General features: G+C 39.3%; 2 protein-coding genes across 3 annotated transcripts in view; both read left to right on the forward strand.

The window, feature by feature from the left end:
* Nucleotides 1-12,728, forward strand: part of tln1 (talin 1) — a 149,777-nt gene extending 137,049 nt beyond the window's left edge. For both annotated transcript variants that reach the window (XM_061876862.1, XM_061876863.1), the window contains 2 exons: nt 8,361-8,486; nt 11,771-12,728. In XM_061876862.1, the coding sequence (XP_061732846.1) occupies nt 8,361-8,486; nt 11,771-11,905 (261 nt within the window). In that variant the 3' untranslated portion in view covers nt 11,906-12,728. The remainder of the gene's footprint in view (nt 1-8,360; nt 8,487-11,770) is intronic.
* Nucleotides 12,729-16,800: 4,072 nt separating this feature from the next.
* tpm2 (tropomyosin 2 (beta)) overlaps nt 16,801-21,029 on the forward strand; it is a 32,559-nt gene continuing 28,330 nt past the window's right edge. The window contains exon 1 of the mRNA XM_061876864.1: nt 16,801-17,037. Coding sequence (XP_061732848.1) covers nt 16,924-17,037 — 114 coding nt within the window. The 5' untranslated portion in view covers nt 16,801-16,923. The remainder of the gene's footprint in view (nt 17,038-21,029) is intronic.

Here is a 21,029-nt window from a genome sequence, read left to right on the forward strand (position 1 = left end):
GCTGTGAAGCCACACCAATTAAGAACGACAAACACATTTCGGGAGAACATCCTCACAGTAACACAACATAAACGCAACACAACAAATACCCATAATCCTTTGTATTCATGACACTACCTGACTATTTTATACACCCCGCTAGCAGCATTTTATGAAACTGATCACTCCTTCACAGGCGATTTACAGAACCAGATGATCAATTGTGAACGTGATCTTTTAAAGCACAGCTCACTAACTGGCAGAATAAAGTCTGAGTTCGGACCCAGACGCCATCTTATACTCCATCCATCCATCCATTTCCTACCGCTTATTCCCTTTGGGTTTGCGGGGGGCGCTGGTGCCTATCTCAGCTACAATCGGGCGGAAGTCAGGGTACACCCTGGACAAGCCGCCATCTTATCGCAGGGCCAACACGGATAGATATACAACACTCACACTCACATTCACACACTAGGGACCATTTAGTGTTGCCAATCAACCTATCCCCAGGTGCTTGTCTTTGGAAGTGGGAGGAAGCCGGAGTACCCGGAGGGAACCCACGCATTCACGGGGAGGACATGCAAACTCCACACAGAGAGATCCCGAGCCCGGGATTGAACCCAGGACTACTCAGGACCTTCGTATTGTGAGGCAGACGCACTAACCCCTCTTCCACCGTGAAGCCCCCATCTTATACTGACCACTATAATCAAGAAATTATTGAAGTATTTTATGTTTTGACAAGGCGCTTCTATTTTGACCTGCCCCACTTTTATAGACTTTATGTTACTGGTTTATCAAGTTAGGAAATCCACTGACCATTTGCATGCCAGTTAGAGAATCCTACATGATACTATTTGGTATCTGCGGGGTCCCAAAAAAGTCCTAAAAAGTCTTGAATCCATTGAATTTAAGGCCTTAAAATGTCTACATTTCTCCTAAAATCTCATGAAAGGTCTTAAATACGATTTTGGAAGGTCTTATTACCTTACTTTTATTTAAAACATAAACTTCAGTCTTGCTTTTAACCAAACGGAACCAAAGTAAGTCAGAATTTATCGAGCACTATTAAGTAGCGTAAGTTGAGCGCGCAGTGGTTTGTTTGTTACAGCTTAGCATAGCAGCGGGGAAAACTTAACGAAAGCCCACAAAAAAGCCGAATTACTTGCATAAGATGGGTAAGTGCAAGTTCAACCATTTGTGGCTCCAGAACAATCAATTTAATGCACATTCAAAGCTGGTTGATGGAAACATATAAAGTGTTTACGATCCGGAAGTGGAGCCATCGAGGAGGGAAACGTTTTGTAAACAATACGGTGACCGTACGAGATAAGTCCGTGTCACAAGATGCTGAAATGCCACAAACACTTGCACAACTATACAAATATCAACTTAACTCCTCCAAAGGAGTGTTGTGTGGGTAAAGTGGCGCCAATAGCCGAAAGTTTTTTACATAGGGTAAGCACTCGCTAATTTTTCTGTGCTCGTATGGTACTTTTTGTTTTGTGGCTGCCAGCGAAGAAAAATCCATAAATTAGCATCACCGTTTTACAAGCCACAGGGTTCAAAGTGTAGGAAAAAAATATTTATAGTCCGGAATTTACGGTATATATCAGTTCTAAATGCAACATTTTTCATTAGCTGAACTTAAAGATGTAGAACTTTTTTCATACACCTAAAAGTTGTATTTGTCTTAAATATTGTTCACCAATGTGTGTAAAAGTGTCTCAGTCAGTATTTCTCCTTTGCCCATATAATCCAGTCACCTCACAGGTGTGGCATATCAATAAACTGATTAGACAGGTGCGCATCAGGCTGGCTGGGTAGGTCTGTGCTGGAGGCTCATGTGTTAAGGGTTGTATAGATTTCCTACCAAAAATTGGCGTATATTCAAATTCAGAAACCAGCGTTAGCAAGAAAAATTCAGATGTATTAAAGCAGTATTTTTTAACCTTTTTTGAGCCAAGGCCCAATTTTTTTATTCAAAAAATCCAGAAGCACATCACCAGCAGAAAACATAAAAACAATGAAACTCAGCAGCATTGACAGTAAAAAGTATTTCTTGCAATTGTAGGATATGAATTTGAACCATAACTAACAATGCATCACTATAGCTCTTGTAGGTGTACTGTCACCACCTGTCACATCACCCCGTGACTTATTTGGAGTTTTTTGGTGTTTTCCTGGGTGTAGTGTCTTGCGCTCCTATTTAGTTGGCTTTTCCTGTAGCAGTTTCATGTCTTCCTTTAAACGCTATCCCTCGCACCTGCTTTGTCTTAGCAGTCAAGACTATTTAAGTTGTTGCTATCCTTCTTTGTTAATTGTCCTGTCATGTACGAATGTACTTTGTGGACTCCATCTCAGCTCCACACGCTGTATGTTTTTGCTGTCTTCCAGCATTCTGTTTTTATTTACTTTGCAGCCAGTTCAGTTCTAGTTTTGTTTTGCATAGCCTTCACTAAGTTTAAATGCCTTTTCTTAGTGGCATTCCCATTTTGTTTACTTTTGGTTTACCGTATTTTTCGGAGTATAAGTCGCTCCGGAGTATAAGTCGCACCTGCCGAAAATGCATAATAAAGAATGAAAAAAACATATATAAGTCGCATTTTTTGGAAAATTTATTTGATAAAACCCAACACCAAGAATAGACATTTGAAAGGCAATTTAAAATAAATAAAGAATAGTGAGCAACAATTTGAATAAGTGTACGTTACATGACGCATAAATAACCAACTGAGAAGGTGCCTGGTATGTTAATGTAACATATTATGGTAAGAGTCATTCAAATAACTAACATATAGAACATGCTATACGTTTACCAAACAATCTGTCACTCCTAATTGCTAAATCCGATGAAATCTTATAGGTCTAGTCTCTTACGTGAATGAGCTATATAATATTATTTGATATTTTACGTTAATGTGTTAATAATTTCACACCTAAGTCGCTCCTGAGTATAAGTCGCACACCCGGCAAAACAATGAAAAAAAACTGCGACTTATAGTCCGAAAAATACGGTAAGTATTAGATACCTTTTTACCTGCACACTGCCTCCCGCTTTCTGCATATTGTGATCATGACAACAAATCATGTTCCCGACATCTACAAAGCAATTACCTACCTGCTGCCAACTACTGATATGGAAGAGTATAACATGGTTACTTTACTGCACTCTAGACAGCACTGACACTCAACAATGGCACGATATTTGCGGATTATGACTACTGGTTTGCAAAAAATATTTTAACCCAATTAGATGGAATTACATCATCTCAGACGCCACATCAGACTGTAGCTCAAGGCACACTAGTGTGCCGCGGCACAGTGGTTGAAAAACACTGTAATAAGTGTGCGCATGCACTAATCCAAGCACATTTCGTTGTTACGTCGCAATCAATGTGGAATTAATCGCAGATGTCCGCATGGCTGGTCACGCCCAAGCCACATAGACCACAAAGACATGCCCCCCTTATTAAGTTAAAGTTAAAGTTAATACACAAATCTTATTGAAATTACCCATAAGTCTGAGATTCCGCACAGTTCAGTAGGAGTCTGTAGGAAGTGCTTCTTTCTCGTGTATTGAGCAGGGGAAAGAGGATTGAGATTTTGAACCTGTCAATGCTGTGTGCTCTGAGAACTGCACACAGGTTGAAATAAAAAAATAAATGGTCGGACAACAGAAAGAAGGTGAAGAAGATGGATATGCGTGGCCAGAACAAAAGGGGACCGGACACAAAGTAGTGTTGCTTCCTGTTTGAAAGGATAGTCGCTGCAGTGATACGTAAAACTTTAAAAGAAGTGGGTAACTCCTATTTACCCTTAATATAAATATAACTTGTATAAATTACAACAAAATGTGTTCATCTGTTCAAAGCCAGATTAGAGTTTTATGCAAAAATGATGTGATGACTGGTTAGCAATTTTTTAGAATTTAAATATTCCACTATATCAAAAAGAATGCAAAAGACTTTGAATACTCAATTCATAATTATAACACAGGAGAGCCACTTGCGGTAGAAGGTGGATGTGCCTCAACGTGGTGCCATTTCTTCACCATCTCCGGTGCCATTTATGTGCCGTAAGCCCTGGTGGCTGCAAGTGTCCGCCCACTGGAGTCACAGGAACACATTTTGACTGCAATAAATGGCAAAATGACCACCAAGATAATTTAATAAACATCCTCATTTTTCTCACAAATATTAACGGGAATATGAAGCATTAAATGCAGTGGTGTAAGAGTGAACTTTTATCTCCTTGCCTCTGTGGTTTTTAAATTGTTGAAAACAAATGTTGGCAAAGCTGGAATGACCACCTCTGTATGTCGCCAAAGTATCCACAGCCTGTAGAAATATCCGTCCGAAGCATGAAGTTGATACATTTCATGTTTGCCGTGAAAAAGGGCATATGCCAGGTTTTTGTGCGAACACAAGCTTTAAATACATGACGCCTTAGGTGTCGTTATATTTGGTCTGCAGTTGTGAGGCTGGTTTGATGTACTGACAAATTGATATATTTCTTCTTTGCCGTGAAAAGGGCATACGCCAGGTTTTTGTGCGCACACAAGCTTTAATACATGACGCTTGTGTGGTTTAACGTCGTTTGCAGTTGTGAGGCTGGTTGGATGTACTGACAAATCGTCTGATACGCCTTTTTAGATGCTTATGGGAGATAAATGAACATTCACTTCACAAGCAACAGAGCTGGTACACATTCCTGTTGTCAGGATGCTGATTGCGCGCTCCCTCAACCCTTGCCACATCTGTGGCATTGTGCTGTGTGGTAAAATGTTATAGTCCGGTTGCACTTCCAAAGGCAGAGAGCACCAACCTCACGGGATAGTCATACAGAGAAAGAGTTAGTAATGTACTACATGGATGGGAATAACACAGCAACACACTGAACAATGATCTTTCTCTACAGTGTCTTAAATTAAATTTGTCTAGTCTCTGCAATGAAGTAAACTCATATAAAACAAAGGTACTGTGAAACTGCAAATATGAGAACTAATACAAGTGTCATAAAACACTATATTTATGTATGTATGCTAGCTTGGAACACGTGAGCCAGTCCCAGGCAACTTGTGATGTCTAATCCAATCAGCTTATCCTGTCCTCTTCTGGGCCTGCAGCTGCTGCCTCAGTAATTCCAATACATTTATGTCCCGGGGGTCTTGGAAACAATGCACCAGTCTACTAGTGGCACCCAGAACTGGAAACTTTAGCCTTAGCCTTGATTATGCTCTTAGCATTTGCTCTTCACTCTCTGCAGTGGTGCATTCAGAATACTTCTAATAGCCAGAGGCTATTAGAAGAGGCTATTTGTTGCTATTATCAGTATCAATAAACGCTGGAAGAATATCAGCTAAAAGCTCAAATAAAGCAGTTTTATAAAAGCAGAAGATATTTCAAAGCACAAATATAACTACAAATGTACACATGTAAGTAATATAACAAACTAAGCAATGTTTTAAAAGATAACACTTACGGAATAATCTACTTTGCATGTATTAAAGAGCATGCAAACTTCATAGCTCAGACAAAGCGGATCTACTTAACTTGTGTGCAGAGAGTTCTCATATAAAGAGTGCAATCCATTAAGTGTATCTTCCTTCACATACATATAAAATATATGCTGATTATTAGAACGCCCACAATACTCTGAGGAGTTGCAATAATAATAGTTTAGCGCACACAATGTGATTTATCAAGACTGAAACTGTTTTGTGGCTGCTGTTTTGCGTCCGTTTATTTAGCAGGCCTGAAATGTTTGTGCAAACTTGCACAAATGGCATCCACTACGTTTAACGAACATTCATAATGTGTTGGGCTCTCCTTGCTACTTTGTACACTGTTTTTAATGGTTGATCCCTTGACACTGTTTGGGCAGTCAAATGATCCACCACCATTTTTGGTGTGTACTGTTATGATCCGCCGCCCGGATCATATATTGTTTTGGTTTTTGAGTCCTTTTGTGTTTCGTGTTTGTTTTTAGACTCTTTCGATCCCTGTGTTGGCTCTTCCTTGTTTTATCTTGTTACCATGGTTTCCCTTTTGTTCCACCTGCTCTTGTTTTTTACGCGCACCTGTGTTTTGATTATTGCTTTAGTATTTAAGCCTGCCTTCAACCTCAGTTCTGTTTTGATCCGTTGTTTGCTCTATGCAACACTCACGTTGGTATTTTCTCCTTCTATGTCTAGTCTTATGCTAAGTTTCGCTTTAGCTTCGCGTGCGCTCGGCATGTCATTTTGGACTTCACGCTAATTTTAGCTTAGTTCCCCGTGCGTTCGGCATGCATTTTCTTTTGTCTGTTTTGTACCAGTGTTCTTTTATTTTTGTACATTAAATCAAGCTCCTACCTGCAATTCCTTTCCTTCTGGTCCATTTGCATCCTGGGGTGACAAAACGCGCATCCACAATGCGAGCACCGCGTGACAGTGTACCACAGTTCCTTGAGACGTCCAACCTGCCCACTTCACGGCAGAACACGCCGCATAAACCTCGGAAAGACTAGTAGAGTCCACGTCAGATCGAGGACTTACCTTGCTCTTCTACCCTCCTGTCTTACTGTAAAAGCAGTATAGCAGTGCCTGAGCATACCCTCCTCTTGTTAACAGTATAAATTATAAATGATTTCATTGCAATATTTAGACTAGATCTGACCGATCGAAATCTATAAGCATGACTGCGGAAGCCTGCTTGGATGAGAAGTAAAACTTCTAAGACAAATTAGACTAGATCTGACCGATCGAAGTCTATAAGCATGACGGCTGAAGCCTGCTTGAATGAGAGGTAAAACTTCAAAGACAAACTAAACAGTCCAGTTGCGATTGATTGAATACCCTGAGAATCATTATTAGCAATAGCCATGGCCCCGGAGTTTTATTTAGCACCATCTATTTGGTTGTCGTTAGTGATGTGAACACACACATTACATTTCAGTTCTTCATGGATAAGGCCTGGTTTGTCGGGCAATGCATTGAAAGTTCAGTCCAGCAGTGAACCCCCACTAGACATTACACTTGCCAGACTATTGAAAGTAGTTATGGACACCATTGGTTCCAGCTTTGTTCTTTATAAAGTCCCTACACGATATCACACACAAGTTTCAGTCAGGTTTTAAGACTCGTCATAGCACAAAATTCACAATATTGAAAGCACAACAATGTTCTCACAGCCCTCGTCACCAAAAGTCCTGTTTTTCTTTTGACACCGTGGACAATGCGGTCCTCATCTCCTGCCTATAGCACTGCGTTGGCTATGTGGCTGTGCTTCTTAAATGGTTAACTTCATATCTCTCCAACAGAACATTTTCAGTAATGATTCATGATTTTCCTATACAGTTGCTTCCCTTTCATCTGGCAAACTCCAGGGTTCAATCCTTGAGCCTGTTCTATTCTCACTCTACATTAGGTTTAATTATCTCCAGACAAGGGTTTCATGCAGTGGCCGCCTTAACAACAAAGAGCCACCGCCTAAACTAAAGTCTCAACGAGCTGCTCCGCTTCGTTCTGCCTCTGCCTCTGTCAGTACGTCTCTGCAGCACCCAGCATTGCCCCACCCACAGAACCATCTGATTGGTTACACGCAGATCGGTAACAACCAATCAGCAGTACGTATTTATAGCGCAGGTAACAGCCAATCAGCAAGGCGTATTCAGAGTGCAGGCAACAGCCAATCACCAGTGCGTATTCAGAACGCATGTAGTCAGTGTTTAGGCAGGCAGAGAGGACAGACGGTGGATTGAACAGATAGGTGTTGAGCACCTTTAGTTGGAGACTAGGCTATTATAATGCCCGCTAATGGAATAAATCATCCTCTCCTCTACCAGTTTCAGTAGTACAAAACCTAGATGCTTTCCTTCTCGCCAATGCTCCAAAACATGTTCATATTACTATTTATCTATTCTCTCCACTGTCTCCCTTGTTGGTTTACAGTTAATTTGAGAGTCCCCCTGTTTCTGTTTAAGACCGTTAATGGTCTTGCTCCAGCGTACTAATCTTAAATGTTAACCAGCAATCATAATTCTGGAAGTGCCAAAATTATAAAAAATGGAGTGATCATCTAAATATGTACTGTATGTATTAATTTTTACCCTCTTCTTGTTTGTTTTAACCTATTTGTATTGTGAAACACATTGGCCACCATCGGGATATAAGAAAGTGATAAAAACAAAAAAAAAAAAAAACATAATAGAAAGACACTAAAATAACCCACAAAGCAAAAGTAAAGAAACTTTGTGGTCACATGATTTTATTGACTAAATCCTTTCAACATTATTTTGCTGTATTTTATATGGCTATTTCAGTCCGGCTTGGACAGTATTTTGACACTTTGCTATACTGTGTGTGTATTAAACATGTGTTTGTGTGTTTGTGTTCGTAGGCTGCAGGTAACGCTGTGAAGAGAGCTTCTGATAATCTGGTAAAAGCAGCTCAGAAAGCAGCGTTTGACGCTCAAGACGACCAGGCTGTGGTAGTCAAAAGCAAGATGGTGGGGGGCATTGCTCAGGTGAGTACACCTTCAACTCATTTAGTATACAACTCCATCCATCCATCCATTTTCTACCGCTTATTCCCTTTCGGGGTCGCGGGTAGTATACAACTCATTTCATAATAATCAATAATTATTGTTGATACCTTCATTACGGTTACTAAATTACCTACTCAGTGGCCTAGTGGTTAGAGCAAGGGTGTTAAACGTACGGCCCGAGGGCAGGATCAGGCCTGCGAACAAGTTTCATCCGGCCCGTGGCATGAGTTTGCGAAGTATAAAAATTAACCTGATATTTTTGAATGAGAGAAACAGCTGTTCTAAATGTGTCCACTAGATGTCACAATAGCAATTCTTGGTATCTTTGTAAATGATGCTACATATGTACAAAATAAACCACATGATGTTAGTACATCAGTCGAGGAAAATGATCATACTACATATATAACAACCTGTATTTTGATTTTGATATATATTTGTTCATCTTGATAAACCAAACAATATTATGATTTGTACATCGGTGCCTGTTCTATTTTCAAACAAAGGAAAAAAATCTGAAAATGTCTTTATTTTTAAGTTGCCATGATTTTACTAGTTCGGCCCACTTAGGAGTACATTTTTGTCCATGTGGCCTCCGATCTAAAATGAGTTTGACACCCCTGGGTTAGAGTGTCAGCCCTGAGATCGGTAGGTTGTGAGTTTCAACCCTGGCGGAGTCATACCAAGGACTATAAAAATGGGACCCATTACCTCCCTGCTTGGCACTCAGCATCAAAGATTGGAATTGGGGGTTGAATCACTAAAGATGATTCCCGGGCGTGGCCACCGCTGCTGCTCACTGCTCCCCACACCTCCCAGGGGGTGAACAAGAATGATGGGTCGAATGCTGAGAATAATTTCGCCACACCGAGTGTGTGTGAGATAATCATTGGTACTTTAACTTTAACTTAGATACAGCGGTACCTCGTCTTTTGAGTCTCTTTTTCACCTACAATAATCATATCTCAAATCAATGTTCCTTATTGAAACTAAATAAAATCACAGAAAAGAGCACAATTTTGACATGTTGAATTAAAAAAACTAACTTCTAGATAACAAATGATGTATCAAAACAATACGGTGCAATGTACTACTAGCAAGTGACATACCTTTATGAAGTACTGTAAGAATTTACAGCATTTCTGGTTCTCTGTCAAACAAACCATCTAAAGCTTCTCCATTAATGACGTCATATATCCCAGCATGCACCGCGCGCTTCTTCTACGGAGGAAAATGAAGTCGGCGGCTGCTTACCGTAGTTGCGAGACCTCTTGTGGCATGTTTAATTTGGACACTGAAGAAGAAAAATTTGAGGGATTCGTGGATGAGGAATAACTTAATAAAGTGAGCTTTGCATGTTTATTTTGTGTGTTGTGTTGTGTGACATTAACATTTGAGCAACGTTGAGTTATTTGATATATTATTATTGCTTTGCACTATTTCGAGACGTCGTAAATGGAGTCAGTGTCGCTGCTGTTGTCCAGCAGTTCAGTGACAATTCCTGCTTTCCTGAAATCCATTCATCCATCCATTTTCTACCGCTTATTCCCTTTGGGATCGCGGGGGGCGCTGGTGCCTATCTCAGCTACAATCGGGCGGAAGGCGTTATACACCCTGGACAAGTTGCCACCTCATCGCAGGGCCAACACAGATAGACAACATTCACACTCACATTCACACACTAGGGCCAATTTAGTGTTGCCAATCAACCTATCCCCAGGTGCATGTCTTTGGAGGTGGGAGGAAGCCGGAATACCCGGAGGGAACCCACGCATTCACGGGGAGTACATGCAAACTCCACACAGAAAGATCCCGAGGCCGGGATTGAACCCAGGACTACTCAGGACCTTTGTATTGTGAGGCAGACGCACTAACCCCTCTGCCACCGTGAAGCCCTTTCCTGAAATCATGTCTCTCAATACGAGCCATTTTGGGGCCTTTACATAAACACTAGGGCTGCGAATCTTAGGGTGTCCCACGATTCGAGTTAATAGCGATTCTTAAGGTCACGATTCGATAATATATCGATTTTTTTCGATTCGATTCGATTCTCGATTCAAAAAGGTTATTTTTCCGATTCAAAACTATTCTGTATTCATTTAATACATAGGATTTCAGCAGGATCTATCCCAGTCTGCTGACATGCTAGCAGAGTAGTAGATTTAAAAAAAAAAAAAAGCTTTTATAATTGTAAAGGACAATGTTTTATCAACTGATTGCAATAATGTACATTTGTTTTAACTATTAAACCAACCAAAAATATGACTTTTTTTTATCTTTGTGCAAAACATTGGACACAGTGTGTTGTCAAGCTTATGAGATGCAATGCAAGTGTAAGCCACTGTGACACTATTGTTCTTTTATTTTTATTTTAATAAATATCTAATGATAATGTCAATGAGGGGTTTTTAATCACTGCCATTCTGAAATTATAACTAATATTGATACTGTTGTTGATAATATTCCTTTTTTGTTTCACTACTTTTGGTTTGTTCTGTGTCGTGTTTGTGTCTCCTCTCAATTGCTCTGTTTATTGCAATTCTGAGTGTTGCTGGGTCAGGTTTGGTTTTGGAATTGGATTGCATTGTTATGGTATTGCTGTGTAGTGCTTTGTTGGATATATAAAAAAAAATAAAAAATAGTTTAAAAAAAAATGAGAATCGATTCTGAATCGCACAACGTATTCGATTCGTATTCGAATCGATTTTTTCGCACACCCCTAATAAACACACAAATGTAAATGAAAACGGCATACCTGGCGCAGTCATATATCCCAGCATGCACCGCGCGCTTCTACTACGGGGGAAAATGAAATCGGCGGCTGCTTACTGTAGTTGTGAGACCTCTTGTGGCTCAATATTGGTCCATATATAAGGCGCACCGTATTATAATGCGCATTGTCAGCTTTTGGTGAAATTTTAAGTTTTTAGGTGCGCCTTATAGTGCAGAAAATACGGTGCTTGATATTGGATCGATAACCAAATTTGTCGAATTCCCAAAACTAATGTAACGTATCCAAACTAGAGCTGAAACGATTTCTCGAGTAATTCGATACAAAATATATTCGAGGAAGTTTTGCTGCCTCGAGTCGTCGTTCATTTTTTTTTTTACGGCATTTTGCCTCGTTTATTAAACAGTAGTAAAAGCTAATTTTTCGCACGGAGTGTTTACGTCACAGATCATATTGCCCCCTGCAATATATCGGCAAAAAAAAAGCCATTATCGGACATCTCTACTGATGACGGATGGTGATGTGCTTCCAGATCATTGCGGCTCAGGAGGAGATGCTTCGTAAAGAACGAGAGTTGGACGAAGCCAGGAAGAAGTTGGCCACCATTCGTCAGCAGCAGTACAAGTTCTTGCCTTCGGAGCTGCGGGAAGACGGTCAGGAACAATAAAAGGTCAAAAGTGATCCATGAAAAGATTTATGCTTGCTTCACATTCAAAACTTCAAAGTGTTCGTTTAATGGACTTGTGTAGTACATAAATATACGCTTGAAGTACTTGTTATGTATGTATGTATGTGTCTTCTTCCATCATGGTGACAAGACGAGACAATCTATGCAATTGTTCCTTCGGCCAATTTCACATGGAACAAATAGCTTTTATATTAAATATATTCAAGTACTTCTTTTTTTACTTCAATTTGGATGGTTTATATTTGACATCATATTCATTAATTGAAGCCTTGCCAAAGTATTAGAATATTCAGTGCCTTCAAATATATCGGACGTTAGCGTTGCAGCTTCTTTATGTTTCTCAAGCTGCTTTGCAAACGTGTCAGAATATATATAACATCCTTATACAAAATAAATATTATAGTTTATGGATGTCTGTCTACACATTGTCTATTTTGATAGAATATTTGTGTTTACTGAGATCCTAATGTTAGGTCACAGCTTTCAGTATATATATCATGGTTTGAAATATTTCTATAGTACAAGTACGTGCTGATGTCTTTGTCCTACAAGTGCACTTTTTCATTAATTTAAAAAATATAATTTCAGTCCTGCCATTGAGAATATATTTTACACACAACTAAAAGTGTAATCCTCTTCCATGTTTGTTTTATTCAGCTTTTACTTAAAGGTGCTCTAAACGAATACTGCTTTTGGCGATGTGATGGTGTAGTAGTAGTACTGCAATACATCCGACATAAATCCAGCTTTCAATCACGTGATGTGTACTACAATACAGCAATAAACATTTTCATCACGTCCATTCTTCTTCTCGTGTACTTTTACTTCTTGTTTGTATTACAACTTGTATATGCACCCACGTAGCTAACTGAACCATCACAAGTACGCAAGTCATACATCTACAACAACTAAGAAATACACCGATACTAAAAGTCACGGAACAAATATGTTTGTCAGAAAACAAATACTACAAAGAAGATAATTCCGTTTTAGGTGAGAAAGTAAGCAAGGCAGTCCAGGAAAACGTAGGAGAAACTAGAAAATTAAAAAAACTTGGGTTATATCAAATATATATGTATATGTATATATATATATATATGTATATGTGTGTACATACAGTGGGGCAAAAAAGTATTTATGCAGCCACCGATTGTGCAAGTTCTCCCACTTAAAATGATGACAGAGGTCTGTAATTTTCATCATAGGTACACTTCAACTGTGAGAGACAGAATGTGAAAAAACATCCGGGAATTCACATTGTAGGAATTTTAAAGAATTTATTTGTAAATTATGGTGGGAAATAAGTATTTGGTCAACCATTCAAAGCTCTCACTGATGGAAGGAGTTTTTGGCTCAAAATCTCACGGTACATAGCCCATTCATTCTTTCCTTAACACGGATCAATTGTCCTGTCCCCTTAGCAGAAAAATAGCCCAATGCATGATGTTTCCACCCCATGCTTCACAGTAGATATGGTGTTCTTGGGATGCAACTCAGTATTCTTCTTCCTCCAAACAGTTGATTTTATATCAAAAAGTTAGATTTTGGTTTCATCTGACCACATGACATTCTCCCTAACCTCTGCTGTATCATCCATGTGCTCTCTGGCAAACTTCAGACGGGCCTGGACATGCACTGGCTAAAGCAGGGGGACACGTCTGGCACTGCAGGATTTGCTTCCCTGTCGTCGTGGTGTGTTACTGATGGTAACCTTTGTTACTTTGGTCCCAGCTCTCTGCAGGTCATTCACCAGGTCCCCCCGTGTGGTTCTGTGATTTTTGCTCACTGTTCTCATGATCATTTTGACCCCACGGGATGAGATCTTGCGTGGAGCCCCAGATCGAGGGAGATTATCAGTGGTCTTGTATGTCTTCCATTTTCTGATAATTGCTCCCGCTGTTGATTTTTTCACACCAAGCTGCTTGCCTATTGTAGATTCACTCTTCCCAGTCTGGTGCAGGGCTACAATTATTTTCCTGGTGTCCTTCGACAGCACTCTGGTCTTGGCTATAGTGGAGTTTGGAGTCCGACTGTTTGAGGCTGTGGACAGGTGTCTTTTATACAGATAACGAGTTCAAACAGGTGCCATTAATACAGGTAACGAGTGGAGGACAGAAGAGCTTCTTAAAGAAGAAGTTACAGGTCTGTGAGAGCCAGAGATCTTCCTTGTTTGAAGCGACCAAATACTTATTTTCCACCATAATTTACAAATAAATTCTTTAAAATTCCTACAATGCGAATTCCTGGATGTTTTTTCACATTCTGTCTCTCACAGTTGAAGTGTACCTATGATGAAAATTACAGACCTCTGTCATTATTTTAAGTGGAAGAACGTGCACACTGTGTATATATATATATATATATATATATATATATATATATATATACACATACTGTCGCGATCAATGACATCACATGGACAAATATAAGGCCTGCTGGAGGAGAGTTCTGTGGTGAGATAGAACAAAAATTTTGCTGTTTTACCACAATCCCCAGCAATATGTTTGGAGGACAAAAGGTGAGGCTTTTAATCCCAGGAACACCATTCCTACCGTCAAGCATGGTGGTAGTAGTATTATGCTCTGGGCCTGTTTTGCTGCCAATGGAACTGGTGCTTTATGGAGAGTAAATGGGACAATGAAAAAGGAGGATTTCCTCCAATTTGTTCAGGACAACCTAAAATCATCAGCCTGGATGTTGGGTCGTGGGCGTAGTTGTGTGTTCCAATAGGGCAATGACCCCAAACACACGTCAAAAGTGGTAAAGGAATGGCTAAATCAGGCTAGAATTAAGGTTTTAGAATGGCCTTCCCAAAGTCCTGATTAAAACGTGTGGACAATGCTGAAAAAGCAAGTCCATGTCCGAAAACCAACAAATTTAGCTGAATTGCACCAATTTTGTCAAGAGGAGTGGTCAAACATTCAACCGGAAGCTTGTGGATGGCTACCAAAAGCGCCTTATTGCAGTGAAACTTGCCAAGGGACATGTAATCAAATATTAACATTGCTGTATGTATACTTTTGACCCAGCAGATTTGGTCACATTTTCAGTAGACCCATAATAAATTCATAAAATAACCAAACTTCATGAATGTTTTTTGTGACCAACAAGTATGTGCTCCAATCATTCTATCACAAAAAAATGAGAGTTGTAGAAATGATTAGAAACTCAAGACATTATGTTCTTTACAAGTGTATGTAAACTTTTGACCGCGACTGTGTAAACCAGATATGTCAGTGTGCCGTAGCAGCCATATTAAGCGATGTTTATGTGGCGGCCATCTTGGTGGGGGCAACGACCCCATTAGAGCAGGAGTCTCAAACTCTCACCCCGTGGGCCATTTGCAGCACGCAGGACTATATTTTGTAGGCATTTCATTATTTTCATAGTTTAGTGCAGCTCTTCCCAAATAGTGGGGCGGGTCCCACTGTGACCTCGGGAAACATGCTTGATCAGTATCATGCTTCTAACCCCGCTTCTACAAAACACGCTCGTTGTAGCCATTAATCCTGACTGCCCCTTTTTGATTAAAATAAATAAAGCATACTGTCAGAATAATTGTATCTAAGTTATCACAAAATGTTGTGTTACATTGAGTTCAGCTCGCCCTGCGAGAGGACAAAAGCTGTCTTTGATCCTACCAAGCAAAAGGCTTGTAAAACTCCACTGTTTATAATCATAGCCAGCAGTAGCTAGAGCTATTCGGACCGAGAAAGCGACAATTTCCCCATTCATTTGAGCGAGGATAAAAGATTCATGGATGAGGACGTTTAGAGTGAAGTACTAGAAAAAAGAAAAAAAAGGTGACGGCTCCAGGCGGCGGCGTTTCAGATGTAATTAGACACATTTACTAGGATAATCCTGGAAGATCCCTTATCTGCTTATTGCTTTAATAGTGTTTTACTGAGATTGTAAAGTCATAATTGAAAGTTGGAGGGCTGCGGTGAACGCCAGTGTCTCTGAGAGAAGTCGAGGAGCCAAGATGACAGCTGCCTTTTTGAGCTGCAGGACGAGGTCCCATAATCCACTGAAGTCTCTGGTAAGAGCCGACTTAATATCACAATTTTCCATCCAAAAACTTGCTGGTTGATGTAGAGAAACATGTTCGCTTGACCGCTCTGTGTTAAAGCTTCACAACAAACAAAGAAACACCGGCTGTGTTTTGGTTGCTAAAGGCAGCTGCAATCCACCGCTTTCCACCAACAGAATTATTCTTTATAGTCTCCATTATTAATTGAACAAATTGCAAAAGATTCAGCAACACAGATGTCCAAATTACTGTGTAATTATGCGATGAAAAGAGACTACTTTTAGCCGTGTGTGGTGCTGGGCTAATATGTCCCCTCCAACCCGAGCCGTCACGCGCACGCGTCATCATTCCGCGACGTTTTCAACAAAAAACTCCACGGGAAATTTAAAATTGTAATTTAGTAAACTAAACCGGCCGTATTGGCATGTGTTGCAATGTTAAGATTTCATCATTGATATATAAACTATCAGACTGCGTGGTCGGTAGTAGTGGGTTTCAGTAGGCCTTTAATTCTTTGCTTTTTGTCTTGTTTAATAGAGGTCATCAGTGTTTGAACCTGACAGTATATATATTGTATGTAAATATAGAGTGCATATATAAGTATCAAAGTGTATGAGAGTACAGTATGTATATAAGAATGTTGTCTATCTGTGTTGGCCCTGTGATGAGAGGGCCACTTGTCCAGGGTGTGCACCGCCTTCTGCCCGAGTGCAGATGGGATAGGCTCCAGCACCTTCGCGACCCCGATGGGGACATGCGGTGGATGAAAATCAAAAGTGTGAGCAGTGATGAAGCCCAACCCCTCCCCAGCAGCGTGACAGGGATGGAATGAGCATGTGTGAGAGTCTAAATACAGACAGGATCCACAAGGAAGAAGCAGCGAGTGCGAACGCTCAGTCAGTCGCTTTGTTTCCCGACCTGCCGTGCTGCTCTTTCTCTGCTCCGACCACTCACTCATCAAGGCAAGATGGAGGCCATCAAGAAGAAGATGCAGATGCTGAAGCTGGATAAGGAGAACGCCATCGACCGAGCAGAGCAAGCTGAGGGCGACAAGAAAGGAGCAGAAGACAAATGCAAACAGGTCACACACACACACACACTTCATCTCATCTCAGTGTACTTCTTGAAGTACTGCAGTACACTAACTACTTGCATTCTGTTAAGTATACACTATCTGTATTGACAAAGTACTGCAATACAATAACTACATACAATGTATTGACTAAGTACTGCATTTAACTAACTCATTTGATCATCAACTGAACATTGCACTAAACTAACTAGAATGAATGCATGAATCGATTTGTCCAGTGGTGTCTAATGTGTTATTTTTAATGGGAAGAAAAGCAATAAACATGCAGTTCATCACAACTTTACAAAGGTAAATAGGTACAAATAGAAAATAAAACAAATTAAAAAAGCTTTGCATGTTAAAGTGTTATACATCAAGAGTATTTGGAACAAAATTGCAAAAGTAAACAACTTTATATGAAAAATGACAAATATACTATTTAATTAGTTTATACATAACTCAATCAATGTTTACTTATATAGCCCTAAATCACAAATGTCTCAAAGGGCTGTACAAGCCACAACAACATCCTCTGCTCAGATCCCCCATCAGGGCAAGGAAAAACGCAACCCAATGGGACAATGAGAAAGCTTGGAGGGCAACTATTATTATATATGGATTAATTGTAGAAAAAAATCAAAACAACATTTATTAGTCTATGTACTTTATGATTATCAGGAATATATTTGGAATTATTTGTGTTTTAGATCAGTAGTCCTCAACCTTTTTTTTAGCTGCGGACCGGTCAACGCTTAATAATTTGTCCCGTGGCCAGGAGGGAAAGTTTTTGGGTTGGTGCACTAATTGTAAGTGTATTTTCTGTTTTTATGTTGTTTTAATAAAAAAAACATAGGGGGGTGGGATTATTTTTATTTTTTATTTTTGTCATGAAAAAGGGAGGGTTTTTTTTGGGTTGGTGCACTAATTGTAAGTGTATCTTGTGTTTTTTATGTTGATTTAATAAAAAAAATTATTCTGCGGCCCCGGTGGTTGGGGACCACTGTTTTAGATGACGTTGGTTAGAAAGATCATTCGTTCACTCGCTTTTTTGTTTAAAACTAGCGCAATTTTTTTGTTTTTAAAGTAAAACAAAAAAATTAAGAATGTTTTGTTAATCTTATTTCAAATATATATATATATATATATATATATATATGTATGTATGTATGTATATGTATGTATGTATGTATATATATATATATGTATGTGTATATATATATGTATGTGTATATATATATGTATGTATATATATGTATGTGTATATATATATGTATGTGTATATATATATATATGTATGTGTGTATGTATATATATATATATTTTTTTTTTTATATATTTAAATTTTTTATTTATTTATTTTTTTTGTTATTTTATTTTTTTAATAAAATCAAATATGAAGACAATGCATACGAAGTGTCTAAACCAGGGCTGTCAAACTCCTTTTAAAATATGGGGCCACATGGAGAAAAATCTACTCCCAAGTGAGCCGGACTGGTAAAATCCCGGCACGATAACTTAAAAATAAAGATAACCTCAGATGGTTTTCTTTGTTTAAAAATAGAACAAGCACTTTCTGAAAATGTGCACATCATAATGTTGTTGTTTGTTTTTTTACACTTACATGTTGTGGTTAATAGTATTCTATCTTTATTTGTCAAAATCAAATTACAGTCTGTGGAACGCTCTCCCTGGCAACCTGAGGGCACCACAGACCGTGGACGCTTTTAAAAAAAAAGGCTTAAAAACCCTTCTTTTTAATAAAAACTTTCTTTTTTTTCTATATATATGCATACTAGTTCTAGCTATTAGGCTGTCCTAGTTTTTATTTTATTTATTTGTATTATATTTTTATTTTTTAATACACTGTAGCACTTTGAAGTTGTTTACTCAATGTGAAGTGCTTTTTACAAATAAAATATATTATTATTATTATTATTACAGGATGTTATTCATGCAGTTTGCTAGTTTTCTTTGACTGGTGTACTAACATAATTTGGTTTATTTATTTATTAGTTTTTTTTACATATGTAGCATAATCTACATAGATACTCAAAATTGCTATTGCGACCAATTTTCCCTCCAATTTTTCATATGTGTGAGCAAACGGCAAAACTCCTTGAGCATTCAGTGGCACACGTGAGTGACGGCAGACGTGCACACTGTTATGCGCTTATCTTTTTTTTCGATTTTGTGCGCGGCCTATATTTGACCGTGTGCAGAGGACGCTTGAGCAGTGTGCAATTGCACAGGCATGTACTTTAGAGGGAACGTTGATTGCGACACCTAGTGGACACATTTAGAACAGCAGTTTCTTTCATAAAAAATGTTTAAATCATTTTTATTATTAGCAAACTAATCCCGCGGGCCGCATAAAACCTGTTTGCGGGCCTAATCCGGCCCGCGGACCCTATGTTTGACACCCCTGGTCTAAACGAAATTTTTGCCCATCCATTTAATACGCTGAGTGTACCTGAAAATATTCACACGTGAACTCGGGCTTGCGGGTAAACAAACATAAAAGACTGTGCTACGGTTTAGGTTAAAGATATCCAAAATCTCTTTATTATTTTCCATTTTAACAACGACAAACATTGAAGATGTGAATATGAATTATAACAAAGCTGGATAACAACTTTATTACTTCATAACTTGATTAGATCTCACGGAATCTCCACAGGATTGTCGGATGCACAATGATGTCATTTTTAGACATGAGTAATTAGTCAGTGGGCGGGGATTTTATCAGCCCTGACCTCTTTTTGGTCAATGGGCGGATGCTGTTGTTGGCTATAATGTTGCATCCCCAAACCTGTCCTGCTCCCAAGCAGCTCCAGTGCATTAATATCCTCCCAATAATGTTTCCATACCGCTTCATGATATTGCATATTCACATCTTAAGTGCTTGTTGTGGTTAACACAGAACTAAAGAAGAGGTCCTGGATAACTTTGACTTAAATCGTAATACAGTACCCTGTCTACTTCTTTATCTATCAATCAATCAATCAATCAATCAATCAAAGTTTATTTATATAGCCCTTAACCACAAGTGTCTCAAAGGGCTGCACAAGCCACAACGACATATTCAGCTCAGATCCCACACCAGGGCAAGAAAAAACTCAACCCAATGAGATACAATTAGAAACCTTGGAGAGGACCGCAGATGTGGGAACCGTCCCTGGGCGACCTGTGCAATGGACATCGAGTGGATCTAGTTAATAGTGTAAGAGACCAGTCCATAGTGGGGTCAGCAGGGGATCATCTTGAGTGGAAACAAGTCAGCAGTGCAGGGATGTCCCCAACTAATGCACAGATGAGTGGTCCACCCCGGGTCCCGACTTTGAACAGCTAGCGCGTCATCTGTGGTCACTTAATAACCTCTCCACACAGGAGAAGAGGGCCAAAGCAGAAAAGAGACGGCAGTTCAACTGACTTAAAAGGGGGGTCTATTAAAAGCAGTGGTTCTTAACCTTGTTGGAGGTACCGAACCCCACTAGTTTTATATGCGGCTTCACCAAACCCTTCTTTAGTGAAAAATGGAAAAAAAATTTTTTTAATTCAAGACAAAGTTATGTTTTTTTTACTGGTTCACAAAATAAAGATCACCTTGTTCAAAGAACAACACAAACAGTGCATGAATTCACAACAAATTACACACCTGCAAATCTGATGGAAAAAAAAGGAAAAATTGTTTGGGAGTATCCATAATTCGCCGATAGGGACAAGTTTTTAGTTACACAATGAGTTGGGTGTGTCTTGACCTCAGCAGCAGAGGCTCCGCCGAACCCCTAGGGTTCGATCGAACCAAGTTTATGAACCACTGATTAAAGACTAGAGTATACAAATTAGTTTTAAAATGGGATTTAAATGCTTCTAGTATCTCTGTTACCGGGAGGGCATTCCAGAGTACTGGAGCCCAGTTGGAAAACGCTCTATAGCCCGCGGACTTTTTTTGGGCTCTGGAAATCACTAATAAGGCAGAGTTTTTGGAACATAGATTTCTA

The sequence above is a fragment of the Nerophis ophidion genome, linkage group LG17 (genome assembly GCF_033978795.1).
Source record: "Nerophis ophidion isolate RoL-2023_Sa linkage group LG17, RoL_Noph_v1.0, whole genome shotgun sequence".
NCBI lineage: Eukaryota > Metazoa > Chordata > Actinopteri > Syngnathiformes > Syngnathidae > Nerophis > Nerophis ophidion.